This window comes from Pelmatolapia mariae, linkage group LG7 (assembly GCF_036321145.2).
Source record: "Pelmatolapia mariae isolate MD_Pm_ZW linkage group LG7, Pm_UMD_F_2, whole genome shotgun sequence".
NCBI lineage: Eukaryota > Metazoa > Chordata > Actinopteri > Cichliformes > Cichlidae > Pelmatolapia > Pelmatolapia mariae.
In genome coordinates this window covers 39,163,427-39,190,953 of record NC_086233.1, presented here as the reverse complement: position 1 = coordinate 39,190,953, position 27,527 = coordinate 39,163,427, and the positions used below count along the sequence as shown (strand labels likewise).

The following is a 27,527-nucleotide window of genomic DNA, read 5'->3' as shown; positions in this document are numbered from 1 at the left end:
CTTAAAGTCATGTCTTTAAGAAACAGGATTTTTCCTGTTTCTTAAAGACATGACTTTCAGATACTGTTCATCTGCTGTAGAAAGTCTTAGACCTGCCAGTTATTTTGAGGGAGAGGGATGTTGTTGATAGAGGATTCTAGCTGCTCAGCTGTCCTGGCTTCTTCTTCTTCTTTGTCTCTTCTTTCATTTCATGATGCTCCAGATGTTCTCAGTTGGTGAGGGTCCTGAGTGCAGGCATCCGGACTCTTCTCCGACAAAGCCATCCTTTAACAGATGCCATACATGGGTTAGCATTGTTATGCAAAATATGGAGGGTCGTCTAAAAAAGGTGTCATTTGGATGGACTATGTGTTGGTTTAAAACATGTCTGTACCTTTCAGCATTGATGGAGCCTTTCCAGATGTGCCAGTTGCCAATTCCTTTGGTCTTTAGTCAGGAGGATGTGGTGCCCATGTTTTCCAAAAACAATCTGGAAGGGTCTGACCTCAGAACAGTTTTCTACTTTGCTTCAGTCCATTTTAAATGAGCTGTGGTCCAGAGAAGAAGGCAGGGTGTGTGCATCATGTTCACTGGCATCTTCTTTGCAAACACACGCATATACAAAGATTTGTGTACATATCACTATGATCAGTGTTTCGGTGATAGTGTGGAATTGTCACACCCACAGCCTTTATGCTGTCACAGAGGGTAACACAAAGCATGGTTTGCATTACAATTTCTCTGTTTTTACTCCTATTCACAGAATTTTCAGAGCAATAGAACTCCAACTTCCATCATACTTTGGTGATGCAGAAATGAAATCCTGCTGCCGGGGGCTGGTTTGGCTTGCTTCTTACGTATCAGCTCTTCCCAGCAGAGATCAGAGAGCAGAGCAGGCTTTGTGACAGCCCCCAGCATTAGATGACAGCACTGCTGTTAACACACAGCATCTCAGCTGTGTCAGCTGTCCTGAGAGATGATCTGTGCAACTATGTGAGAAAGAGCTCTGTGCTCCTGATACAGATCTGTGTTGTGGTAAAGTGTCACAAACTGTGATGCTGATCATGCTGATTAAGAAACAGTCTATTACTGACAGAATATAACAGACTGTAACAGCTAATAGTAGTCTGTCAATGTCCTTTATTAACTTTTAACTAACTAACAGGGCATCTGCTGCAACTGGTTGGGAGCGAGGGGAGAAAAGACAAGAAAAAGGAATGTTCTTTCCCAGACTCACTGAAAGCATTAGATGATTGAAAATTACCATCACACACACAAATCAGCTGGACAGATCGCCAGTCGACATACACAAACATATGTTTTATTTGGCACAGGTAAATTATTCAAGCTCATTAAACTGGGGTAGAACAGTTCACATGCTTCATACATTTCATTAAATGTACTTATCTCTGGTGATTTAAAGTGAGTGTTCATCAAGTGTGCACCCTCCAAACAACTGTCCAGCATATGCTGCATGGGTGCAGAGTGCCAAATGCTGCCTGTTGTCTCCTACATGTTGGAGAGTTGCGCTTTTGTGTGGATCTTTTTCTGCAGCATGTTGACAATAGACAGTGCAGGAAACATGGAGCTAAGACAACAGATCCATTGAGACAGTCGTCAGCGAGACAAAGGAGTCATTGGCTTTACTGATTAACCATCACACAACTAAGTATGAGATCACTGCGATGGCCCAGCCTACAGCAGTGACAAAAGTAGTAGGAGTTACACAATTCATTGCTTCACTCACATTAATATCCAGCCCTTAGATTTCAGTCAGCCTTTGTCTAAACACGCACATTTATTTTAAAGATGAAATCAGAGAAGAGAGGTCTTTGTGGTCTTTTGTTCAGTCCGCCATCGTGCAGTTTTACAGTGATTATTTCTGTACCCTAAACACAAAACATACAATTGTGACTTGTACATTCCATCAGAAGCCACGAGTATAAAGAAAGTCTATCAAGTTCTTCCACACCAAACTCTCTCATCCATGTCTTTACGGGCTTTGCTTTGTGCACTGTTATGCACTCATTTTGGAACAGGAAGGGACCATCCCCAAACTGTTCCCACAAAGTTGGGAGCATGAAATTTCCAAAATGTCTTAGTATGCTGAAGCATTAAGTGTTCCTTTCACTCGAACTAAGAGGTCAAACAGCCCCACATCATAATCGCTCTCCACCAAACTTCACAGTTGGCACAGTGCAGACAGACAAGTACCGTTGTCCTGACAACCGCCAAACCCACACTCCTCCATCAGACTGCCAGATGGAGACATGTGATTCATCACTCCAGAGAACACTTCTTTGCATTGTGCTATTTGATGTAAAGCTTGGATGCAGCTGATTGGCTGTGGAAACCCATTCCATGAAGCTCTTACTGTTTATGAGCTAATCTGAAGGACACATGAAGTTTGCAGGTCTGTAGTGATTGACTCTGCAGAGAGCTGCGGACTGTGCACTATGTACCTCAGCATCCACTGACCCTGATCTGTAGTCTTGCGTGGCCGACCACTTCATGACTGAGTTCATGTTCCAGTCAGTCCCACTTTGTCATAAGTTCACTGACAGTGTGGAATGTGGAATATTTAGTAGCAAGGAAATTGCTACTAAACTGGTCAGCTGGATGGCCCAAAATGTTAAAAATCTAAAGACATATGCAGGCTGGAAAAGTGTTGTCCAGGAGGAAGTGTTGAGCAGTTCAGAGCAGCTGATGTTTGAACAATTGCAGAATTGCACCCTGGTAAAGGAGCCTTCCTACATCGGTCTTATGTTACACTGGACTGCTGTGTGTGTGGAACAATCATTCTCTATGTGTTGGATCAACATGTAACACACAGATGCAGCACACACAGTACGTGGGTGAACGGCTGTTGTCATCAGTCACGCGTGGATCCCGTGTTTGTGTGTGACAGTGTCATATTGTGTCACCTGAGAACGCTCAGAGAAAGATTCTGCAAAGAACTGAGGATGATGCTTAATTCTTCATCCTTGTTTCAGAGCACAATACTGTGTGCTCAGCACAGAGAACCTTACAGGAAGACTCATGTACTGCAAACAGCAGCCTCATTCTGCTTTCTCTCCCTCTGTGTTTCTTTGTTAGATCCAGCGAGAAAGCCATGTGCTCTGTCCTGTACAGCCCAGTCTTGAACACAACGCATTAACACCATGTACAGGTAAGGCTGACAGACTGTCAATCCACTTATTTTCAAAGGAAGTAACCAGATCTTAACACCAGTTTACCTGCTACTAATACAGCTGAGCAGAACCCTCAAGAACTCGTATTTAACGTGCTGTAAAATGTGATGGAGACAGGTGATGTGATTAGTCTGGCAGCCCATTAAGCCTTATTAACCTCTTACACATGAGTCAGCATTTTAACTGAATCAGGATGTGTCCTTAGATTTGAAGATTGGGCTCTAAAACAAAGTTAATGAGTAACATTAGACTGAAATGTATCTTACAGGCCAATAGATACTGGTGAAACAGATGTACTGATGGCTGTGGGTCAAAAAAACCCCAAAACAATAACTGCTACTGGAACTGCAACAACACTGCATTTTGTGCTACTGTTTACTTCTGTATAATTTCATTATAATCTTAGGTTAAACCATATCCTTAGAGATGTATTAATTATGTGGAAACACTTATAATAGCTCCACTGTAATAAACACGGCTCAAGCTATTTCTGTTTAATTTCATAGTAACATTTGAATCAATCAAACATAATGAAGTGTGATGATCGCCTGGAAACACTTGAATCAGGGCATTTTTTAGGCTAGAAGGTGGTTTTAAATGTGTTTTGTGTCGAATGGAGCATGCAAACACTGATTTCACTGCATCTCTGATGAGGTCCTGTAAGGGAAACTGTGCATTAAAATGGATTATTTTATTATTTAATGATAATTTGAGTAGAGTTATCAGTAGCAAAAACCAAAGATTGTTATTAATACATTAATTTTATTATTTTATTTCGAATTTTTGTATGAGTGTAAACACTCACTGAGCCACATGGTACAATTCAGAACATAAACTTTAATTTATTATTGCAGTAAATGGAAAGCTTGAGCACTTAATGTTTGCTTATTTATTTAACCTTTAAACTTTATCAGATAAAGTGTGCTTTCACACACCAACCACAGAGAAACAGGCAGGCTGTTTCTCTGTGGTTTGTGTGATATGAGATAAACTTCCTTTCTACCAGTGCTATAACATGCCACAGTCTCTAATGTGACAACTCATGTTGTCTTGCGCTTACTCAGCAGGAAGTGATTGACCGTCCTCCTTCTTCTTCTTCACAGATATTCACACAGACCGAGGAACGTGTGTGTCGCTGTGTTTGGTGCAGGGAGAGTCGGTGGTGGAAGATGGCCTGAACGTCACTCCTGAGCTGGATGATGGTCTAATTCACAAGGTACACACACACACACACACACACACACACAGACTTTCAGCTTTAATTCTAGGGTTTCACAGAAATATCACATTAACTGTTGAGGAATTACAGACATTTCTATGCGTAGTCCAAAGTTTCAGAGGCTCAAACCTAATTAATCAAACATGATTTTAATTAAAAGAATGAATGAATTTGTAGTGACTGCTTGAAGTTTAGCACCCAAGCACATCACCAAATGCTGTGTTTCCTCCTTTAACATCCTCTGCCAGGACTGTAGAGCAGCTGCTGTTTGTGGGTCTTTATCTTTCACTTCTATCTTGTGTAACTGAAAAGCATGTTAAGTTGAAATCAGGGTACTGACTTGGCCATTGACGAATATGTCGTTTCTTTGCTTTGAGAGGCTCTTGGGTTTTTGGAGACCTTTTGAGTGCAGACAATTGAGCTTTGAAGTGCATTGTTTATCCTGCTGGAAGCAGCCATCAGAAGACGGTACACTGGGGTCATACAGGGATGGGCACGATCGGCTGCGATAGCTCGACTTATAGATCTCCCCCACACCCATACACCACCAGCCTCAGCCTGAGCCACTGATACTGGGCAGGAGTTTACATCAAAGTCTGACCCCGCCAGCTGAAGGAAATCCAAACTTATCAGACCACACGACGTGTTTGACATTTGTATGAAATAATGTTGCCATGTGTTAATAATCAATGTTCTCCTTACTCCCATAACTACACACGCGCGCACATACAAAATATCAGCAGTTTTGGTGCAGCAGAACTTCTCTGCTGTCACAGAGAAATATTTGGAGCTGGTCAGAGTGTGAGCAGTGACTCATTTTTTCTGGAAGAGGCCTTTTCCACCAGCTTTTCTCATAATCCTCCACAGACCACATTCAGCTCTTTTCCTGAGAACTTTTTCTTACAGGGCCCTTTCAAATCACTCCAATGCCCAGCTTCTAAAATATCCTAAAATCTACTACAGTGAGAGGGAGTGTGTGTGTCTCAGTGCCCTAGCTTTGTGTTTGTTTACATTTTTGTAAAATCCACCTCATATTTCTCCTCTTCTCTCCAGCCTGAGGCTCCTCAGACTGGTGTTGGGCACATGGACAGCCAGGCCTGTGGCGCCCACTCCTCCACTAGTGATGCACTGATGCAAGAAGCTGTCAGTCCCAGCAAAGCAGCTTTGTCAGTGGACACATCTGGCGCTGTGTCCCCTCAGAGCTCCACACTGTCCTGGATGTCAGAAACGGAGGACAGAGGTAAAGCACACAGTGATACTTGAAACTGTTATTTCCTTGAAGAAGTTAATAATTACAAGCTCTTTGGCATGTTCTACTTCCTGTCTGTCTGCCTGTGAGCTGAAAGTAAATCTGTCTGTTGCTATGCACAGAAGATCAGGACCGATTTCACTCAGGTCACAGACACAATGAGCTTCTGGTGAAATCCAGCGAAACATCCCATATTCTCAGCATTTACTTCAGAGTTAGAACATTAGTCATTAGTATTTGTAGTAACTGTTTGAACGATGTGCGGGGTGTGTTGCATGTGTGCTGTTACGTGTTCATTCTTAACCGGTGAGTGGTTTTAATATTTTTTTCTGACATACATCTGAGGAGGAGGAGGACAAGGAGGAGAGGTAGAGGGAGGAGGCGATGAAGAAGAGAAAAAAGACCAGCTTCCAGAAACTCCAGTGTCATCAGCCGTCTTGCGCACATCCAGTCGCTCCTTGTCTCCGTTGCGTCGCCATAGCTGGGAGCCGGGCAGGACCAACACAGCCACACATATGGAGCTCTCACAGAGCAGGTACTGGAACCTCGGGCTGTTCTGACACCGAGCCACTAAAGGACCATCTTCTAAGTAAAAAATATGACCCTCTGTATATTTGTGCTGTCTAAGGAGGTCTTTCCATAGATGTGAATGCTAAGATGAAGCTTTGTTGCTGCATGTTAGGATTGTGGAGGCCTTCCTGATTGGATTAGAACAACATCTGTGGCTTTGGCATCAGTCAGTTGTGCTGTCTAATGCTCGGGTAGCCTTGAAATTATGCTTTGTTGTGCAGCCTAAGCCTTGTATCGGGTCAGAATCTGTCTCGTTTGGCTTTTAAAACTTTACTGATGGGTCTCCTCGTTCACACACATGGTGTCAACACGAGAACAGATGCTCCGCTCCCAACTTTATTGAAATATCCTGCTGATGTCAAATTCCAGATTGGCTGATATTTTTCAAAACACAATTGCATTCAGAGTTATTTACATGAACTGTGTTTGCAAACAGTAAGTGCAAACACAGCAGCCGAGCATCTGCTCCGTGTCGAGCAGCAGGAGAAATTAAAGCCAGCTTCCACATCTTTGTTCACGGGTGTATCTTCCTCCTCTCCTCATTAACAGTCCGCCTGCCTCTTCCTTCAGCTCACTGAAGACCGTTTCAGGAGAGGTGAAACAAGCCAAGACCCCTCTCCACAGAAGAAGGTAACCCTGTCCTCCATGACCTGCTTTATTCACGTCTGCCTCTGTTTCCTTGCAGGGCCACATACTTTTTCTTTTTGTGCGTCTAGGCTGATATTTCTGTGAGTCATGTTTCACACATTCAGAAACAGCTGAGAAATGACTGATTTACTGATAAAAAGGACAACACGTATTCAAATGTGAGGCAATGACAAGAACCTTAAACTGAGTTGTTAGAGTGTGAGTGCAACACCGCTATTCCTCACAGAAGCCGAATCAGGCTTGCATTCCTGCCTTCTTACTAGAGTGCAGCCTCAGCCTGCTCACACGGCATACACAGACACTCACTGGCCCAAGCATGGCATCCAGTGGAAAAGTCATCAGCGCAGTGAGAGCAGCAGGTCAGCAAAGTGTGCTGAGACCGAGGTGGAGATGGAAAGATTCTCTTAAACTCAGGCTCTAGTGCTGAGATGTATGATTATTACCTCTGTACAGTATTTTCTGCATTGAGTTGTGCAGTTCAGGCTGTGTTGCTGTGATGTGAGTCCAAGTGTTATGAATTAAAGCAATGTGCCAGTTTTCAGGCAAACTTAAATTAACAGCTTAGACACATCTTTCTCACCACAACACCATTATCATTAATTCTTGTTTTAATACACCCCTGCCATCAAACATCTTCTCTTTCTTTTCTTTGTTTTTCTTTGCATGTTTGTCACAATTCATCCCCCATCTGTCCATTTCTCCAGTATGAGCTGGTGTCCATCCAACCTGGTTTGTCCTGATCAGGAGCAAATAGACAGCAGAAGGTAAATGGCGGAAGTCAACAGTAATACACAGATATTGTTTCGTTTCAACAGCTCTTTGAGAGAAGAGCGACTTAAAACCTCTGACTATGATGTAAGACAAGCACAGAGAAAGATGACACAACAACATACCAATGCGCATTAGGAAATGAGGTCTGGTAGACGTGTGGTTCAGCCTAGCAGGCCTGCTGTGTGTTTTGTGGCTGCGCCCTGCTTCTCTCTCTCTGCTCCAGGTGCCTCTTTTCTCTTGTGGAGCCAGTGCACAGCTTTTCCACCCAGACACTTTATTCTTATTCCACTCTCTGCCCAGGTCTTTTAGTGAAATATAACAATTTGGGGGTTCGTCCGGGATGTAAAAACAGTCAAACAAGCAAATTCCAAAATAAAACAGGATTTTGTAAAACGGATTAACTCCTTAAGTTATCATAGATCCCAGTCTGCCCTGTGACAGACTGGCAACCCATCCATGGTTTACCCCACCTCACGCCCTATGACAACTGGTTACCAACGACACTGATGTAGATATCAGGGTCGTGCATGCATACATGGATGGATGGATGGATAGAACCTGGACATGGCTGGGCCTGTATCTCAGTCAAAAACCTAAATTAAAAGAAAGTTGGCAGAAAGTCCTGAAAGCCTGTAAAAGTATAAAAGTTGTAAAATAATAACTACTCAGCATAGCCCACTTACTATGAGGAGACAGACACAGAGCAGAGCACTGGTTTTATACTACAGTGTTGAGTGATAAGTGGAGGAGCTGTGCACTGACATCACCAGCAGAAAACAGTGTGCCACCTGAGTCAGGAAACGTGGTCCTACTTCATTTCTCCTTTCATCCAGCCACAGTCTAGAAAGTCTAGAAGTGGGCACAGCAGTGGTGCAGGACCAGACGCAGTGTGCCAGCATCAGTGATCAGGAGGCGGTGGCTGCAGGCGGGAGTTCACATGTGGAGAGCCTGGACAGGGGGTCTCTGGCCTCCCTAACCGAGGAGGAGCAGGAAGGAGACAGCAGCAGCATTGATAGCCAGGTGTGTCCTCTTACTTTTTTTTGCTTTGTTATTCGATGAGAGGACGGATTTATATACTTGTCATTTTCATTTCTTGTGTGTTGTTAGACATCATTGATTGTCAGCTGTCCTGCCATGTTTCATCATCCAACTCTCACCAAATCCATCTCCATGGTCACCGTCACTCAGCGGGACATACAGGGTGAGTCTGTGCTCAGTCCTCTGTCTCTGCCTCTCGTTTGTTCTGAGAAGTAAAGATTCTCGACGTTCTCCGCTAAGATTCTTTCATCCTGCTGCACCCATGAATACCTTTTAGCGAGTGGGTTTCCTCCATCAAAGCGACGAATCAGCTTCTCTGTCAGTATCTCTCCGCTCCTCCCAAAAACTAGACGCTTCTTTTCCATTGGCTCTTCCTCCAGTGATGAGGAGGAGGAGGGAGGGAGTAAGTATGAAGAATGTCCCTGTAGTGTTCCCTCTGTCAGTCTGGTGTCCTGTAACACTGACCATCAAAGCAGTTCAAATGTGTCGACCCGTTGCTGGACCTCACGTGTTTGTCTTCAGAAGCCTAAACTAATAAACTAGTCTGTGTAAGTGTGACGAGCATCTCCATTTCAGTGTGCCGTGTTCAGTGTGACCTAAACCTCTGACCAGCTTTTCAAATACTTTAGTGCATTAACATTACTTTCAGGTGGTTCTTTTACTAAAACAGTGTTATTGTCGTAATATTACCCACGACAAAGTATGAAGGGAATGATTGATTGTTTGAGCAGCCGTGCTGAAGGCTGCTGCAGGTGAGACACTTACACAGAGCACATAGGATGCAGTCTGTAAACACGAAGCCGCCCACAGAAAAGGTAAGGCAGGCTATCAAGGAACTGCTGGCATCTGAAAAACAGTATGTAGCTGTGCACATTTATTTTTCTTACTGTAGTCTTGCCAGTGATACAGAGCATGGCACTAGTACTGACTCAGCACATCTTCCAATGTCTTTGGTTAACTTTGTGTTTAGTCATTTTATTAGGGTTAGAAGTGCAATGGAGTTCATCAGTCATCACTTTTGTTGTCGTGTCAACCAATTACTAAAAGCACGCTTTGCTTTGTAACTGTGGCTTTGAAGACATTGCTGTGCAGTTCAGACTACAGCTGTGTTGTCCTGATCAAATGATGATTGTCGTCTTTGCCTCATGCAGGTGTGAACTCATTCTGCAGTCACTCTGGGTCACTGGCATTCAGGTAGGAAAAGAAGCTAATAAATATTTTTTCTCTGCTTCACTTTTAAAGCACATCATACTGAAGAGATGCAGCACAGGCTGCATGTAACTGAGTGCATGGCACGCTGATCCTGTTGGGTTTTTAATTTGAGTTTGTTATTCTGTTTCTTCAGGCCCATGATTGTAATGTTAATGGGTTTCATTTATTTGAGAGAACAGGAAAACATTTGCTGATATAAATAGAAATAAGCATAGTGCCTTTGAAAGTTCCCTTTGTGTTCAGTATTTCAGAGGATGAGCCAGGTCCCCTGCAGAGCGAAACTGAGGGAAAAGGAGGGCCTAAAATTGGTCGGAGATTCAGCTACCTCCGCAACAAGATGAGCAAGAAAGTCAAGGTGAGAAATGTTTACAGAGTCTCACAGGATGTGATGCAGCCACTTCTTCTTTTCTAACACTCTGACGTATGTTTGGAGATGACTGTAGAGCATAACGCTGATGTGTTCGTGTGTGTGCCTGGCTGATAAAGACCAGGGTATTTCAGTTATACTCTTTATTTTTGCAAATGTATTGAAATGATGAATTTTCCCATACTTTGTCAGGTGCATGAAGTATTCAGCACAGGTGAACATTTGACTGTGTTCACTGTGTTTTTAGGTGATGAAGCATTTAAAACACACCATGCCAAACTTTGGTGGCTGTAGCTCAGGATGTTGAGCAGGTTATCTGCTAATCGGACGGTTGGTGGTTCGAGCCCTGGCTCCTCCAGTCTGCAGGATGAAGTGTCCTTGGGCAGGACCCCATGTTGTTCTCTGGTCCAAATGTGATTAATCGGTGGAAAAAGTGAATGGGTGATATATAAAGTAGAACAGAGTTATAAAAGCAGCAGTCCATTGTAACTGCTTGTAGCTGTTGTTTGTGGGCAGTTCAGCATAGCGCTGCAGACTGTCTGCATGTTGTATTCTGTCACAGGGGGAAGTGTCAAAACTCTGTGGGTTGCTGCAGAGAACACAGATGTCATAAAAGACAACTAGTTTGTAATGAAGTGAAACCAACTGTCTGTTCTTCATGCAGGCTTTTTGATAGTTTCTTTTTTCAAGTCACAAAGAGCTCCATTGTGGCTCTCTTTCTTCTTTAAGTGAACTTTTCCGCCATGATTCCACCTGTACAGAGTCTTCACTGTCACACTGCATGCTGGACTGCACACAGCCATGTGTGTATAAGTTGTGTACTCTGTAACTAGGGATGCATGCAAACTGACCCAAATATACCTGCAATATTTGATGTTCTGTTTGTGAGTGGACTGGATTTTTTCTCATAGTTAGCAAAAATACACCAGATACTAATATAGTCTGGGTGCTTTGGACACCCGGACCATATTAGTTTGGCTCTCTTCTCAGATGATCTGTGGCTTGTAAGCCTGGCTGGGTCATACAAGCACAGTCAGGCTGACCCCACTGCAGCTACCTGTGGGCTACCGCGGTGAAGTCAGTGTGACGATAGTTTGTGGTTCACTGCAGAGCTTTGCAGTTACAGGTCTGCACATCAAAGCCGTGCGTGGGATGTTGTGTAAAATGGAAATAAATACGCAGTGCAATGACTTACAAATCTTACAAATCTCTTAAAGTCATGTTGTATTCACAATAGAAGACAGAAACCATATCAAGTGTTTAAACTGAGATATTTTTATTATTCCATGAAAAAATTGAATAGTAAAATGTTGTTTGATGTGCTGTGTTTGCCTTTTATCACAGGATGATACAGGTTATATGCCAAATATCAGTGTGGACACAGTGGCCAAGTTGGCATTTGTTAGAGGTAATTAGCCTGAGTTCAGACGAGTTTAATGTGAACTGGTGCATTTCTCATATGTAGCAGACCCCCTACCCAAAAAACCAAAGAGGGAACTGAATTTAAATAAAGTTGAAGTGAAACCAAGTATTCAAATATATGAATAACTGCACTAAAACTGAGACGTAACAATACAAAACCCTGCTGAAACTGTCAAAGGAAATCTAAAGCCAAAAACAGGAACGAAGTGTGACATCATACATCTCAGAAAAAGATTTATTTTTATCTAATGCCATCATATACCTTATGGTAAAATAGTGGCTTCATCAAGACGGACAGAATTCTGCAAAACAACCAGACAGACAACAAAAGAGGAAGTGTGTGTGTGTGTGTGTGTGTGTGTGTGTGTGTGTGTGTGTGTGCGTGTGTGTGTGTGTGTGTGTGTGTGTGTGTGTGTGGTGGCATGCAGAAATCAACAGTGCACTCAATTCAAAGGAATGAGAAATGTCAGGTTTTAAAGTGTGTTGGTGTCTTTGCTGTTTTCAGGACAAGGAAAGGAGGGGGGAGGGTAAGCAAGAGAGCAAAGCACGAGAAAAGGCCCCCCTGTGCCCCCCCGGCTCCACGCTGTGTCAGCACAGCGGCAGACTCCTGTGCAATAAGGAAACGTTCTCCTGCAACAGTAAGACCCTCGTAGCGCTGTCTTTCTGACACGTGCCAGCTCTCTTACTCTGCTGCTGCATTTCTACTCTTTCCTTCCTACTTTTTATTCCACCTCCAGTCTAGGATCACCACTTCCTCTTCTACGTACTTCCGTTATCTCCATTTGTTTTCACACCTTCGATAACACCATCATACTGCTCTGTGTAATAATGCTGTAGTTGTTTACATAGAAGTGGTTAGTCGTGATTAGTAGTGGTTAATAGTCTGGGCAGTCATCAGACAGCAACATGGTTCTGTGTGGCTTGTGCTTGGTCCTCCTCTGCCTGTATGGTTTTTCACCCACAGTCCACACAGCTGCTGGGCTTGCTGTGATCCTACCACTCTGTACTTGTTTGGCCTTTAATAACAGGAACAGCACCAGCAGACCTCTTTAGTACCCCAGCCTTTACAGACAGAGCTGACTGGACACTGATGTATTTGTGGAGTTGCAGACTTGAAGCCTCAAACTGAATACTCAGGGTAAAACGATGGAAGGTGTTGCAGGTACAAAGAAGCTGGAAAACTGAGCAAAAGAAAAGGTCAGAGCTGAGAGGGACAGTCCGGAGGAGGCAGCCAAACCTGGGGACAGAACCTGCCAGTTTCTCTGGTGGATGATTTTATGCTTGTTTCTTTATGGGTTTAGTTTTTCAATCATCAGCCATAAAAGGCTGGTGGAGTACTGTTGTAAGTGGGCGGATGGCATGGATGCACAAGTGTGTGAATGTGATGACTTCAAAACGAGGCGAGGTATGAGTTTGACATTGATACCATAGGTGTATCTGCCTGGAGGCTGAGAGGTAGCACTGGCCAGCACTGGTATTTCTTCTTTCTGTGAGCCGGACTGAAGCCATGGCAGCAGACACTGCCTTCTGGATTCTTTGCCTGTGCACGCAGAAGAGAAGAGTGTCAAAGGATGTTGTAGTGTTGAAGAGACGGAAATATCCAGGCTATAGCTGAATAGTCCAAAACCTCTTGTTCCACTTCACGGTGACCTTGATGGAGAAGGTCATGAGGTCAAAGAAAAGTGTTAAGGAGAATTTCTGAGGACCAATGAAAGGAAGCACGGTGCTTAGAGGCTCCAGCTGCACTCAGACTGCCTAACAGAGTGATGCTGATGATGAGGCTCCTCCTTGGTGAACCCACCACATCCTGATGATGGAGTACATCCAGCTATGAAGTGAAATATAGCATGTGTGTCAGAAACGCTGCGGCCCTGTGTGTGTGTGTGTGTGTGTGTGTGTGTGTGTGTGTGTGTGTGTGTGTGTGTGTGTGTGTGTGTGTGTGTGTGTGTGTGTGTGTGGTTGGGGGTGAATACACTAACATAGCTGTTTCTGTGCTGCCTGCAGACTGTGGGGTCCTCGTCAGTGACAGATCCACAGAGGGCCCGTCTGTCTGTGCAAAGAACAAAACAAAGGTAGGTATGGTACACAGACTCATAATTAATGTGTTACCATCAGGAATAACTGTAGATGAGCAGCAAAATCACTTGTTCAAATTTAGAACTGATTTCGGAGATAACACTAAAGTTGGGTTTATGCTCAAGTCAATAGTGAGGTATAAATCCATCATAAATGTATTTTACAAGTCTTTAATCTGTCATGTTTGTCTCTATCAGCAAGCAGCGGTGCCAGAAGGCGTTCCTGGGTCGTCTGTTAACACAAGGAGTAAAAGTAAGAACACATGGAGAACTTTACAGAGGAGACAGAGGAGAGCAAATCAACTAAAGCTAAAGACAGACACTTTCAAAGAATCCTTTATATCAGTCCGTCTAAAAATTCCCAGTTTCCCTCAGAGTTGACTGGTAATTTTATCTGTATATGTCCTAGTGACCATTAAAATAAAACTGTGGGTCTCAAATCATTCATTTAGATATAGGTAATTTAAAATTACTGCAAAGCTGTGTTACTAAGAAAGCTGCTGAGTTTGAACCTATTCCACCACTCACATGATCAGCAGTAGCCCATTAGCAAAAGAAGAGAGGTTTCCACGTTCTGTAGGTGCCACACAAACGCACACTGTCCGCAACACAACGTTAATGTACACATGTACTTGAACACAAATTCCTGTCTTCAAATCAGAGCTGTTCCTCTGTCAGGATAGAAAAAGGTCCAGCTGTCACTCCAAAGCCAGCGTTACAGTGATGGCTTTTAGTGGCTCAAACACAGAACAAGCTGAGTGCAGCATGTTTGACTTTTTACTCAGTTTGTAAAAGAGCAAGTCAAATAAGAACACTGGGAGGTAGTGATGCAGCATTTCTAAAGGAGCTTTAGTTCGATGAAGCATGCTTGCAGCCAGACCTGAGCAGATGGAGCACACCGCAGAGAGAGGGAGCTGCTTTCGATTGGTAGACAGAGCTTCTGATGTCCCAGCAGCATATTGAGAGTTCCACTGACGATGTCAAATGCATCATCAACACTTGAAATTAGCTCCATAGATTTATTTGCTTCCTGTTTTTGCTGTATTTTACATATAAAGCTTTAAAAAAAAAAAAAAAAATATATATATATATATATATATGTGTATATATACAGTTAAGCCCATAATTATTCATACCCCTGCCAAATTTTGACTTAAAGTTACTTTTGTTCAACAAGCAAGTTCTTTTTTGAGCAGAAATGACACAGGTGTCTCCCCAAAGATAATAAGACGATGTACAAGAGGCATCATTGTGGAAAAAAATATTTCTCAGGTTTTATTTATATTTTAGCAAAAAGTATCATGTCCAGAATTATTCATACCCTTCACAATAATCAATAGAAAAGCCTTTATTGGCTATTACAGCAATCAAACGCTTCCTATAATTGCAGACCAGCTTTTTGCATGTCTCCACAGGCATTTTTGCCCATTCATCTTTAGCAATGAGCTCCAAATCCTTCAGGTTGGAGGATCTTCTTGCCATCACCCTGATCTTTAGCTCCCTCCACAGATTCTCAATTGGATTCAAGTCATGACTCTGGCTAGGCCACTGCAAAACGTTAATGTTGTTGTCTGCTAACCATTTCTTCACCACGTTTGCTGTATGTTTTGGGTCATTGTCGTGCTAAAATGTCCACTGGTTCCCAAGGCCAAGTTTTTCTGCAGACTGCCTGATGTTGTTCTTGAGAATCTTCATGTATTGCTCTTTTTTCATGGTGCTGTTTACTGTGATTAGGTTCCCTGGTCCGTTGGCTAAAAAACACCCCCAAAGCATTAGGTTCGCACCACCATGTTTGACAGTGGGGATGGTGTTCTTTGGGTTGAAGGCTTCTCCATTTTTTATGCCAAATGAAGGCAACATCATTGTGACCAAATAATTCAATTTGTGTTTCATCTGACCATAACACTGAAGACCAGAAACCTTCTTCTTTGTCCAGATGAGCATTTGCAAAGGCCAAATGAGCTTTTGCATGCCTTAGAAGTGCCTGGAGAAGTGGCGTTTTCCTTGGTCTGCATCCGTGCAACCCAACAGTGTCCGTTGGACTGTCTGCCTTGAGACATTGCCACCAGCAGAGCCCAGATTCACCAGAATGGCCTTGGTGGTGATCCTTGGATTCTTTTTCACCTCTCTCACTATCCTCCTGGCCAGCACAGGTTTCACTTTTGGCTTCCGACAACGTCCTCTGAGATTTTCCACAGTGCGGAACATCTTGTATTTTTTAATAATACTTTGCACTGTGGCCACTGGAACTTGAAAACATTTGGATATGGCCTTGTAGCCCATTCCTCACTTGTGAGCAGCCACAATGCACAGCTGCAGGTCCTCACTGAGTTCCTTTGTCTTAGCCATGACTGTCCACAGACCACCTGCAGAGAGCTGCTGTTTTTCACCTGTTGAGTTGAGTAAAACAGCTATTTCCAATTAATCAGGGTAATTAGGATGCTTTAGAACAGCTTTGACTATTTGGAATGGTATGGAACTTTGGATTTTCCCAGAGACTGACAGTTTGTAAAGGGTATGAATAATTCCGGACATGATACTTTTTGCTCAAATGTAAATAAAAGCTGAGAAATATTTTTTTCCACAATGATGCCTCTTGTACATCGTCTTATTATCTTTGGGGAGACACCTGTGTCATTTCTGCTCAAAAAAGAACTAGCTTGTTGAACAAAAGTAACTTTAAGTCAAAATTTGCCAGGGGTATGAATAATTATGGGCTTAACTGTATATATATATATATATATATATAATTTTTATTTTGACTACAAAATAATCAAATCCATTTCTGTTTTGATATATTTATATCTAGCTACATCTTCTACATCATCGCTGTCGTCAAGGTCCTCATCGTCACGCTGGTCAACAGTAACAATGCCCGACGACCACCTTCCTATGCTGTCTCCGAGGAGAAACCGCAAAACCTTCAGCCCTCACAGTAACCTGGCTAAGAGCATCTCCAGTAGCAACATACCATCGTGAGACGTTACGACTAATTAACTTTGTTTCTGAAAATTCCCAGTTAGCTCTAAACGTCACGTGTGCACACCAGCACAAGTGACTGTCTCAGCACTGAGCACACATGCTGTTACTCTGTGTGCTCTTCACAGACGTGAAGACGGGTTTTTCTATTCTTGTCGCTAGAGCTAGTGGCAGCTCCAAAGGCGTCATATTGTTCTTGCGACTATGTGATGTATGTAGAAAGCAAAGCCATTAAAATCCTACTCATCTTCACAGTTTTGTTCCTTCAGGTTAGACGATGCTGCACTCAAACGCCTCAAAGTGCTGTCCCAGTCCACCGACTCTCTCCATCAGGGGAGCAAAGTTAACGCTTCAACTGAGTCTCTCACTGATGAAGGTACAACACAACACACACACAGACACACACACACACACACACACGTGTGTATTTATATCCTTGTGGGGACATTTCATTGACACAATGCTTTCCCTAGCCCCTTACCCTAACCCTAACCATCAAAAATGAATGCCTAACCCTGACCCTTACCCTAAACCTAACCATAACCTAATTGTAACCCTGACACTAAAACCACATTTTGAGGCTCAAAAATGCCTTCAAACTCGTGGGGACCGGGATTTTGGTCCCCACAAGGACTGTTTGTCCCCACAAGTATAGTAAACTACCAATTTTTGGTCCCCATGAAGATGTTAATACCCGTCCACACACACACACAGCAGCAGCAGCTCAAACCATCATTCTTTGAATCTAAACTGTGTGTGTGTGTGTGTGTGTGTGTGTGTGTGTGTGTGTGTGTGTGTGTGTGTGTGTAGGTGCTGAGATCACTGACACCCAGCTGATGGAGTTTGAAAATGACATTAAAGATCTGGAAGCTGATTCTTGGAGCGGCATGGTGGATAAGAAGTTCTTGAAGTCCCTGAAGAAAGATGAAGTGAAGAGACAAGATGTCATTTATGGTAAACTGTGCTGTGACTCAGTTGGGAGTGACAGACTGCTGTCGGGGCCAAACATGGAGATAAGAGTGTTTTCTCTGCACAGAGCTGTACCAGACAGAGGTTCATCATGTGAGGACTCTGAAGATTATGTCAGAAGTGTATCACAAAGGCCTTCAGAAGGAGCTGCAGCTTGATCTTCAAACGCTGAACAAGGTGATCAAAGAGCAATTTCACCCGTGGACACGCTTGGGTACACAGTATAACGACCTGTCTGTCCAACATTTCCCTAGATTTTCCCTGTTTTGGACGATCTCTTGGAGTTACACACAGAATTCCTCTCATTGCTCCTGGAGAGAAAAAGAAATGCATCAGCTGAGAGACAGAAAAGCAACAACTTCCTCATCTGCAGCATTGGAGACATCTTAGTTAAACAGGTGAGACAAGGAGAAGAGGAAGGTGTATGCATGCGTGACAGTGGTAAATAAAGTTGAAACAAATCCATTTCTGGTGGTCCTTACACTCCTCATGTGTCGAGTGCGTGCTGTTGTCTTTTAGTTAAGTTAAACTCTAAAATATCTGTTTGGATATCAGGGGTGTCGTTTGGTAGTGTCAATGTGTGCAGTAAAGATCACGGCAGTCTTTTCATTAAGTTGTTGTTCTTTTGAGTTAATGGAAGAACTACAGTATTCACAGCACGTTATGGAAAGCACTGAATTTGCTTCCACCTTAAATGTGTTTACTTTCTCCTTTGTGACTTCTTAAATTCAGTTTTCAGGCTGCAGCTCTGTTCGCATGACGAAAGTTTATGGGAAGTTTTGCAGTCGCCACAATGAAGCCGTCAGTCTGTACAAAGAACTGCACGCCAAAGACAAACGCTTCCAGGCTTTCGTCAAGGTCAGAGCTGCTCTCTGTGCACGCAGCACATCAGAGGACCTCACCTGCACTGTCTGGGATCTATGCATGACCTCAGTATCTTTGTGTGCAGAGAACAATGAGCAGCAGTGTTGTGCGGCGGCTCAGCATCCCAGAGTGCATTTTGTTGGTGACTCAGAGGATCACCAAATATCCTGTTCTGATCCAGAGGATCCTTCAGCACACTAAAGGTAAGAATGAAGACCCGTGCCAGCATCCACCGAGTCAAGCACATCTTTCATTGGTCTTCAAATGTCACCTAAAAACTGTGCAGTGACACTGTGTCTAACATCTTTCCTGAGAACATAATTCATTCTAAACTATTTATGAATCTCTGAACAGAGTCGGATAAGGAGCACGGCTTGGTTTCTGACGCGCTGCGCCTTGTGAAGGAGCTGATTACGGCTGTGGATAATAAAGTCAACCAGCAGGAGAAGAAACAGCGCCTGAAGGAGGTGTACAGGTACTCAGTAGTGTCAGTAATGGAGTTTGCCTACTCCTGGATCAGCTGATCACGTAGGTCATCAGAGCAGTTCATTTCTCCAAACAGTCCCCTCCCTGCCCACTCTTAGCTCAGAGCACTGCACAGATGCTCCCAAACCAACGTCTGAAGTATACGTGACACAATGTCAACTGATGAATGGTGAATGATGAATAAAGGCTGGCTGATACCTGGGCAGCTCTTCATTCCCGTGGATGCAGTAACCATGTACACTCACTGCTCCTGCATTTGGTTTACTTTCTGTTGCATAAAAATGGCCCGGTGTAATATGATGTGTGTTTTTGTTTGTCTGAGCTGGTATTTATCTCATTTTAAGAGCTGCTAAGGACCCTTTTGTTAGATTCTGATATGTGAAACCTCACAAATGACAGTGGCTGTACCATCTACATATATACCACTTTTCTAGTCTTGCTGACTGCTCAGAGCAGTGCTGATGTTCAGCCTGTGTTTTACTCTCTGCATGTAGATCAGATTTTTTCTGTAAGCTTCGCTTGCAGAAACAGCAGTGCTCTTAAATGTGCCTGAGTGTAAACCTTTAATGTCTCACTGCAGTCGCACTGACAGTAAGTCCATCATGAGGATGAAGAGTGGTCAGATGTTTGCTAAAGAGGACCTGATCAGAGGGAGGAAGCTGCTGCATGATGGAGCGCTGCAGCTGAAAAACTCTGCAGGAAGACTCAAAGGTTTATCACATTTGCATCTTTGGACAAAACCTGACGTGAATTTATTGAGACTGGAGCTCGCTGTAATCTTCATTTCTGTGTGTTGCAGAAGTCCACGCCATGCTCCTGACAGATGTGCTGGTCTTTCTTCAGGAAAAAGACCAGAAATATGTATTTGCCTCATTGGTAAGTTTGGCACTCGGCACATACATAAGATTGTACCCAAGGATTTGGTTTGATTTGGAGCCTTTGTTCCCAGGACCAGCGCTCCACGGTCATCTCCTTACACAAACTCATTGTTAGAGAAGTGGCAAATGAGGAGCGAGGTCAGTCTCCTTCCTTCTCTCACATCTTTTGGGGATTTCAGTCACTGTGTGATTCAGTCTGGCTTTTAGTCAGCACGAACCACAATGGTTTCATCAAGGATTGCCTCGTGTCTCCTGCAGGTCTGTTTCTGATCACAGCTGGCACAGAAAAGCCAGAAATGGTGGAGGTGTTGGCCAGCAGCAAGGAGGAGCGCAACACATGGATGGCCATTATACAGGACGCTATGCAGTGCATGTGAGAATACACACACACACACACACACACACACACACACACACACACACACACACACACACAAAGATCACTGGCAGATGCACTTCAAGTCTTTTCTGCAGACGTTTGTTCCTAAGATGAAGGGTCAAAGGAAATAATGTTTTAAATAAGTGTAGAAGGTGCTCAGCACACAGCACCATGCAGCGGTTAGCACGGTCTCCTACGTGACTTCCTCCCACAGTCCGAGCATGCGCCTCAGCTGCACTGGTGATTTTAAGAGGCCGTGGGTGTGAGGTGGATAAACACAAAATAAAGTGCTGTATGGATGTATGCTTTAATGTGGCTTGTAGGGGTGAGTAAGACTACAAGTATGGCAGTCTGTTTACAGATGCTCCATTTCCAAGGTGTGGAGCTCGCTTTGTGGATGATCTATTCAAAAAAGCAAAACTTTATTTCTTCCCTGCTGGAAGAAGTAGTGCTGCACAGTGTGAGGTCCCGTGGATAACACTGCCATCAAACTCTGTACATGATGTAGCATGTTGCATTAGACAAAGCTAAGCACAAGCACAGCTAACTAATGCGAAAAAGGTCATTTAGGAAAAAAACAACAACATTTGACCAGTAAAGAAATCTAATACACATCAAAACTGTTTGTGAAGCAGGAATAAAAAAAAGATTAATTAGAATAATGATTAAATTAAAGTGAGATCACCAAATTAAAAGCAGTTTAGGATGAAATGACTGACAATAATAACTGAAACCACAAATTAAAACCTATAAAAGAAGTAGAAATAAAATCTTCAGTATGGCAGACCTCTGTGCAGAGCTTGTAGGGCCTTTAAAATAAGCTTTTCATTTTTTGATTTAGCAAATGAGTTAGAGCTGCTCTGTTTCCAGCAGTGCAGGTTTGAGCGTTGTGAGCAATGTGGTACATTTATCTGAGCTGAAAGCAGAAGCTGGAGAGTATTCGAACATCACGCCAGGCCTTCATTTGTGTTCTGACAGGGAGAAAGATAAGGATGAGGGACTCCCAAGTGAGACGGAAGAAGACCGGAGACAGCAGGAGAACAGAGCAAAGGAGATCTGCGGTGAGCAGCCGATGTTCCAGTTAACGTGCTGTAGTGGGCGGGTAGTCCCGTGTCATGTTGAGTGTGTTTGCATTTGTCCCTGATTCCAGAGCTTCTGCAGAGGAAGGATGAGCAGATTATCAGTTTGCTGGAAGAGAAGATACACATCTTTAGAGAGCTGGGTAACTGCAGTCTGTCTCCAGAGGATGCTAACACATCAGTCAGGGAGCGGATGTTGTTCAGAGCCACATCTGATAACATCACCAAAGGAGAGCCGGTCATAAATGATGCTGTGAGAGAAGGTGAGCAGGCCTCTGAGGTTACTTCTCATCATGCGCATCTCAGAGATGATGTGTTCAAACCTGTTCCTCTCTGTCAGTGGAGGCCCTGCATGCTTTGGTCAGCGGAGGTTTTGGTGCAGCGGCCTGCGGTCCAGGTGGCCTGACAGGGGGCGCCGTGGGACCAGTCTGCCTGCCCAGACGAGCGGAGACGTTTGGAGGCTTCGACAGTCATCAGATGAACAGCAGCAAGAGTAAGACACGAGCAGGTCATCAAAGATGTCAGGGCAGGTGTTCACGCTCCTGTGAGACCGACAGCTGTCTTTATCATGACCAACCTTTAAAAGCCTTCACCTCCTCTTACTGTCAGATGGAGAAAAGGAAGAGGGAGAGGAGTCAGTGGACCTCCGCAGGACTGAGTCCGACAGCGTGCTGAAGAAGGTAGGGATGTGTGTGTTTCACATACGGTTATTCATCTCATTTAAGACGAATCATTTCTTTAATACGTTCCTGCAGGTTTTACTGTGATGAAAACGAAATGTGCCTAACTGATCAAATGGGAAGAGGCATGGCTGCTATAAACAGTGTAGGAAATCCATATGTAATAAAGAACAAGATCAGCGCAGGTATTAGTGTTATGAAGCTGAGTCGATAGTGTAGCTGATAGTGTCAGTCAGAGCAGACATCGAAGGCTGCTTCTCTGACGTCACAGTCATTTTTAAAAAATGGAAATATGTGCGATAAATGTTTTTGCACAGTACTGTACTTTTCCCCTGTGAGCCATCAGAGGTTCAGAACTTTACGATCCTCTGACTTCTGCTCGCTGCAGTCCACATCCTGCTGTTATCTGACCAGCACTTTGTAATGTGTTAACATGAAGTGTGTGTGTGTGTGCCTCAGGGAGCCACTGCCAGCCTGCAGACCCTGCTAAAGAGAAACAATGAAGTAAGTGGGCTCCTCATTCAAACACAAACAGACAAGGACAGGACAAAGAATATCTTTTACAAGAAAAGCTTCAAAACTGCTTTGAAAGTGATGCTGAACATGTGGACGTGGCTGTTTCATAAGAATACAGTTTCTGCTTCCTTTTTTGTGATGAGCTGCCGTCACTGAGAATTTTCCAGTCTAAGCTTGTCTTCACTGACTGCTGCAGCTTTCTGCAAAGCCATTTCTTCTCTTCCTGTTGTTTAATGGTGTGCTGCAAACAATTGTAGGTCCAGTGCTGCCACCTGCTGGTGTTGTTTACACATTTCATCTTCTAGACACCAGCAGAAGGACAGGAGTTGTTGCATAAACTGTTATTTTTTTCTTGAAAACTGTGACCATTCCTAGCTCTTTCTACATGTCAGGAGGAAAATAAAGATGAACCCAGTCATGTGATATACTGGAGGTCTTATTTGTATAAACATCAGTTTGAGCTGTTTTTACTGACTCTCGTGTGATGGTGTGTTTCTCCAGCAGCTCCAGCGCAGTGTGACACGTCTCCATGAGCTGCTCATTTCCCTGCAGGTACACATACACGTTTACAGCAGGGGTCACGTTCAGGCTGTGTTTCCACTTTACATTGACCGTCTGTCCCTGCCTGCAGGCTGTGGTCATCCAGCAGGACTCATTTATTGAGGACCAGAGGCAAGCCCTGAACAGCCAACTCAGCACCACCTCCTCCAGACAGTCCATCTCTTCCTCCTCTTCCTGCTCCTCGCTCTCATCCTCAACTACCTCGCGCCCCTCCTCCCTCATTGAGCAGGAGAAGCACAGGAGTTTGGAGAGGCAGCGGCAGGAGGTGGCCAGCCTGCAGGTTAGCTCTCACTAATGCTGCTTTCACATGTTGAGTCATGGCTGCAGTGAGCTCATCATTCCATTGTTTGACAGGATTCATGTTTTCATCCAAGTCTACTCTTAAACCCAGCTTCCTGACATCAGTGCTTGTGACATCACACTGTGGTTTGTTTTAGAAACAGCAGGCTGCACATCAGGAAGAAAAGAGGAAACGAGAGAGAGAGTGGGAGCTGAAAGAGAGAGCTCTGGCAGATCGGGAGGAGAGGCTGGGGGAGGAAGAGGAGCAGACGAGGCGGAAATGTCGGGAGCTGACAGAAGAGATGCAGATGTTACAGAGGAGCAAAGAAGAGTACCAGAGAGACGTGGAGTGGCTGAGGGAGGCGCAGAGGAGGCTGGAGAGAGACGAGGAGGCTCTGAGGAGAGACGATCAGAAGGTGGACGCAAATAGAGAGCAGGTCAGAGGTCATGTATGATGAAGGTGCTGCTAGTCTGATGCACTCGAGCTGATGGTCAGCAAGTGTGTCATCACAGGCAGGCTGCTGTGTAGCTGTAGTCTCTGTGCACGTTCACCTAATCGTCACAAATGAATCAATAAACTACATGTCATGCACTCTGTAGTATTTTATGCACTGGATGTAGTGAATTCTGTTTTTCCATGTCTGCTTCCTCTTGCCATGCCAAGTGTTGGAGGTGGAGAGTGGAAATTTGGCATAATGACTCTCAGAGCCATGACAGAAGCATTAAAAGGAAAACCAGTTGGTGGAAATGAACCGATAGATATCCTTCACTGTCTCACTCACATCTTCATGCATGATCTAATCATTTTTCCAGTCGGAGGAGCTTCAGAGGTACCAGCGCACTCCCTCCACAAACTCAGACGACTCCTTAAGGTTCCACAGCACCGGGTCCCTGGATCTGGATTTAAAAGAAATAGCAGAACAAGCCAAAGAGGTAAGAACAAGGTCCTGCTTTAAAACCACGTTTGTGTTAGAGTTTAGGAAGCTGCTGCATGAGTCCTTGAATGACTAATATTGTGGGTGAACATCAGGTGGAGCTCTCATCCTCCGCCCCAACCAAAGAACCTTTCCTCCGCATTGGATCCAAGAGGATGAGCAAAAACTTCAACCCCTTCTCCTCTAAGGCTCAGGGAGCAGAGAAGGAGTCCCAGCTCCCCTCCAGACTACTTCAACTGACCAAGTCCAAAGAGAAGAAGGAGAAAAAGAAGAAAGGAAAAGGAGGGAAGGACGCGCAGACAGGTACAGTCAGACCGACTCAAAGTGAAGACGGTCATGGGTGGAGCGGTGTTCTGTGTACTGGTATCCTGCTACATAACTCTTGTGTTTGTCTTTAGAAAACAAAGGTGCAGTGATGTTGGATTCTCCAAATGACAGTGACTTCTTCATCTGAGGAGTGAACTCCTAAAACCCAGTCGCACAGCTGACAGTGTGTGTCAGTTTCTGTGTGCTTGGCTTTGGACATTGCCCCAGCCTTCCCGTCACACAGACTGTACCATCAAAGGTCAAAGGTCAGGCAGGGTAACACACTGACTTAGCTGAAGGCTTTCCCAAGGTAACAGACTGCTCTGGAGATTATCCTGCCCACGCTCCAATAATGCCAAACTGGATGGAATCAGAAGAGTTTGTCCAGCATCAGGTCCGAACATGACAGCACCTGAGCTTGGAAAAGCTTAACCTGACCAATCACAAGCAAGATTTCTTTTAAGTGTTGCTGAAGCTAACTTTTGTTGCTTGTTGTGCACGCCTGACTTTTAGGAAACACACACACACACACACACACACACACACACACACACACACAGCAGGTTAAACCATCATTCACTGTGAATGAAACAGACCCCTTAAATTAAAAAATCTGTGTTTATTTGATCTTGAGCTGAAGTGCCTTCCATGTGTCTGGCACTTCACTGGCATCAGGTATACGTGTAGCAGCAGTTAATCTGATTTGTAACAAAGTACTGTACATTATACAGAACTGACCGTGCACTGTTTACATGTGTACCAAGCTTCCTGCTCATTTCATTGGTCCCTCATTTCTGCCCAAGCTATCATTTCAGACCCGGCAGCAACATATTTAAAGTATGCACTGACCCGGGCTCTCCCATCAAAGTCACCAAACTCTTATACGCTGGAAGAACCTCTGATTTAAATTAAACTTAAGATTTTAATAACGATACTGGACATTTTATTAGACAGATGGTTCACAAACCCAGTCATGAGTGAAATCAAAGAAGGACAACAGTTATATTAGAACACTACATACCTCTGCATGTGGACAAGGGTCCACTCTAACCCCCGTTTCTATTGCCTTTATTCACCCTCACAAAGCCCTGCTGGTGTGCATAACACTCCCATCATACACTGGACACCCACAGGCTCGTGTGCTCCATCCACCTGTGTGGGGAATGACAGTCGAGGTCGAGACATTGCTTTACTTACTGCTGCACTCACTTGTTATGTTTACTCTACATGAAGCTTAATATTCCTATTCTTTTTAATAAAAGCACCTGACTCATACTAAACAGCCCATGTACTGAAAATTGGAACAAACACGTGAGAAGAAGACTTCTATGATACACACCACTGGTTTGAATCTGCTTGTGTGCATTCCCCTGTGTTGACAGCTGCTTCTCGTCATGACAAAAATGGCGTGTCCTAGCTGAACTGCTCCTCTTTGAACAACAGATAACAGAGCCATTACGAGGAAGCCAGTCAAACATGCCAAAGAGAAGAGTCCATTAAATATTCATCACTTGTGCTTCTGTTTTTCAGCAGCGTTATGTTTCCAGATAACTGGATTCTCCCAGTGCATCACACAGGGAGGCTCGCTCAGGGCGTGTACGTGATTATATGTAGCCTTCAGTGTCATATTTCCAAGGGCGGGGTTAATGCAGTAAAAGTGCTTTAGCTCTGCTCTAACCAGGTAGTACTCTAACCAAACAGCAGAGGTGAGAACAAAAGTTAACAAATAAAACCAACACTGAAAGACTGACACTCCTGCATTACACTTTCAAGCACGTGGGGCTCCGTGATGCTGCTGTAGTGTCTGCTCACAAATAACAGAGGACAAAGATGGCAGCACTGGATGCTCGTCAGTGACAGCACAGTGGTTTAACAGAGACGTGGGGAGCAGTAAGATCAGGTATATATACAGTACATGCTAAATTGTGTAGTATTTTTACACTAGCAGCAGTCTGACCTTTGTTTACACGGTCTCTTTGAATAGAAGCTAAAGAAGCATTTCTGCTAATATCCATTTCTTTTTAGTGCAGTAATTCAAAAACTGCAGAAATAGAGTTTTAAAAAATAGTTTTGCACTTGGATGGAAGTATGTGTGGGTGTAGTATATGAGCAGCAGGTAAATGACTGAGAAGAAACCATTATGGATGATACATAACAAGCCCATTAATACATTAGTCATGTTTTTGTGTTGAGTGGCACAAATCATGTTAACCCTGTAAAGCCTGAACCAATCATTACTAGAAAATTACATTTATAAAACAAATGTAGTTCATTAAAACTACTGACAATTTTTTTAAAAGAACTTAAATATTATTTTGCATATATGTGGTTGTTTTTATTTTGTTTTTTTACTATTTATTGTTGATTTGTTGAGCAAGTTATTTGTTTTTCGGCGGGGAGAAAGTCTCAAAAACTCATCTATCAAAAATGAAACAGTTGGCATTATAGGGTTAAAGACACGTTTCACACTCACAACCAAACAGATGTTCACTGATGGATTTTAGTGGAGCAGACACTCCAGCACCACCCACCCACCACACAGCAGTACAGTGTACAGTGTTATCAGTGTACACTGATCCCTCAACAAACAAGCTCAGTCACTGACACGGCCTCTGTGTTGTTCCCGTGCACTAAAATATTTCTAAAGCCATTAAAAATGAAAGTTTCACCATCGTTTTCGCTGTGTGTGGGATCGTCTTGAAATGTTTTTGGAATAAAAACACGAGGTACAAAGTTTCTGTTTTATTTCCAAAGAAAAAAGATGGAGGCAGAGCAACACATTTTGTAAATATGTACAAATTTCAAGTGAGAGAAAAGCTTTATTTGTCTACTTTCTTCCTGATCTGGAAATATAATGTTCAGTCCTAATAAATTA

At 43.7% G+C, this 27,527-nt stretch overlaps 1 protein-coding gene across 7 annotated transcripts in view; it reads left to right on the top strand.

Moving 5' to 3' along the window:
* The window catches only part of akap13 (A-kinase anchoring protein 13), a 61,589-nt gene extending 34,062 nt beyond the window's left edge, over nucleotides 1-27,527 (top strand). The window contains exons 11-47 of one of the 7 annotated variants that reach the window (XM_063479044.1): nucleotides 3,076-3,148; nucleotides 4,274-4,386; nucleotides 5,443-5,629; nucleotides 5,987-6,173; nucleotides 6,758-6,838; nucleotides 7,561-7,620; nucleotides 8,461-8,647; nucleotides 8,735-8,828; nucleotides 8,943-9,068; nucleotides 9,817-9,859; nucleotides 10,121-10,232; nucleotides 12,172-12,304; nucleotides 13,671-13,738; nucleotides 13,940-13,994; nucleotides 16,551-16,716; nucleotides 16,990-17,096; nucleotides 17,531-17,674; nucleotides 17,757-17,866; nucleotides 17,944-18,087; nucleotides 18,422-18,547; nucleotides 18,639-18,756; nucleotides 18,908-19,028; nucleotides 19,620-19,750; nucleotides 19,839-19,915; nucleotides 19,989-20,055; nucleotides 20,176-20,290; nucleotides 21,275-21,357; nucleotides 21,447-21,638; nucleotides 21,716-21,868; nucleotides 21,985-22,055; nucleotides 22,515-22,559; nucleotides 23,073-23,123; nucleotides 23,203-23,412; nucleotides 23,570-23,848; nucleotides 24,225-24,344; nucleotides 24,442-24,649; nucleotides 24,745-27,527. In XM_063479044.1, the coding sequence (XP_063335114.1) occupies nucleotides 3,076-3,148; nucleotides 4,274-4,386; nucleotides 5,443-5,629; nucleotides 5,987-6,173; nucleotides 6,758-6,838; nucleotides 7,561-7,620; nucleotides 8,461-8,647; nucleotides 8,735-8,828; nucleotides 8,943-9,068; nucleotides 9,817-9,859; nucleotides 10,121-10,232; nucleotides 12,172-12,304; nucleotides 13,671-13,738; nucleotides 13,940-13,994; nucleotides 16,551-16,716; nucleotides 16,990-17,096; nucleotides 17,531-17,674; nucleotides 17,757-17,866; nucleotides 17,944-18,087; nucleotides 18,422-18,547; nucleotides 18,639-18,756; nucleotides 18,908-19,028; nucleotides 19,620-19,750; nucleotides 19,839-19,915; nucleotides 19,989-20,055; nucleotides 20,176-20,290; nucleotides 21,275-21,357; nucleotides 21,447-21,638; nucleotides 21,716-21,868; nucleotides 21,985-22,055; nucleotides 22,515-22,559; nucleotides 23,073-23,123; nucleotides 23,203-23,412; nucleotides 23,570-23,848; nucleotides 24,225-24,344; nucleotides 24,442-24,649; nucleotides 24,745-24,800 (4,413 nt within the window). In that variant the 3' untranslated portion in view covers nucleotides 24,801-27,527. Of the gene's footprint in view, nucleotides 1-3,075; nucleotides 3,149-4,273; nucleotides 4,387-5,442; nucleotides 5,630-5,983; nucleotides 6,174-6,757; nucleotides 6,839-7,560; nucleotides 7,621-8,460; nucleotides 8,648-8,734; nucleotides 8,829-8,942; nucleotides 9,069-9,816; nucleotides 9,860-10,120; nucleotides 10,233-12,171; nucleotides 12,305-13,670; nucleotides 13,739-13,939; nucleotides 13,995-16,550; nucleotides 16,717-16,989; nucleotides 17,097-17,530; nucleotides 17,675-17,756; nucleotides 17,867-17,943; nucleotides 18,088-18,421; nucleotides 18,548-18,638; nucleotides 18,757-18,907; nucleotides 19,029-19,619; nucleotides 19,751-19,838; nucleotides 19,916-19,988; nucleotides 20,056-20,175; nucleotides 20,291-21,274; nucleotides 21,358-21,446; nucleotides 21,639-21,715; nucleotides 21,869-21,984; nucleotides 22,056-22,514; nucleotides 22,560-23,072; nucleotides 23,124-23,202; nucleotides 23,413-23,569; nucleotides 23,849-24,224; nucleotides 24,345-24,441; nucleotides 24,650-24,744 lie in introns of all 7 variants that reach the window. The other 6 variants (XM_063479046.1, XM_063479045.1, XM_063479043.1 and 3 more) reach the window with 6 other exon arrangements.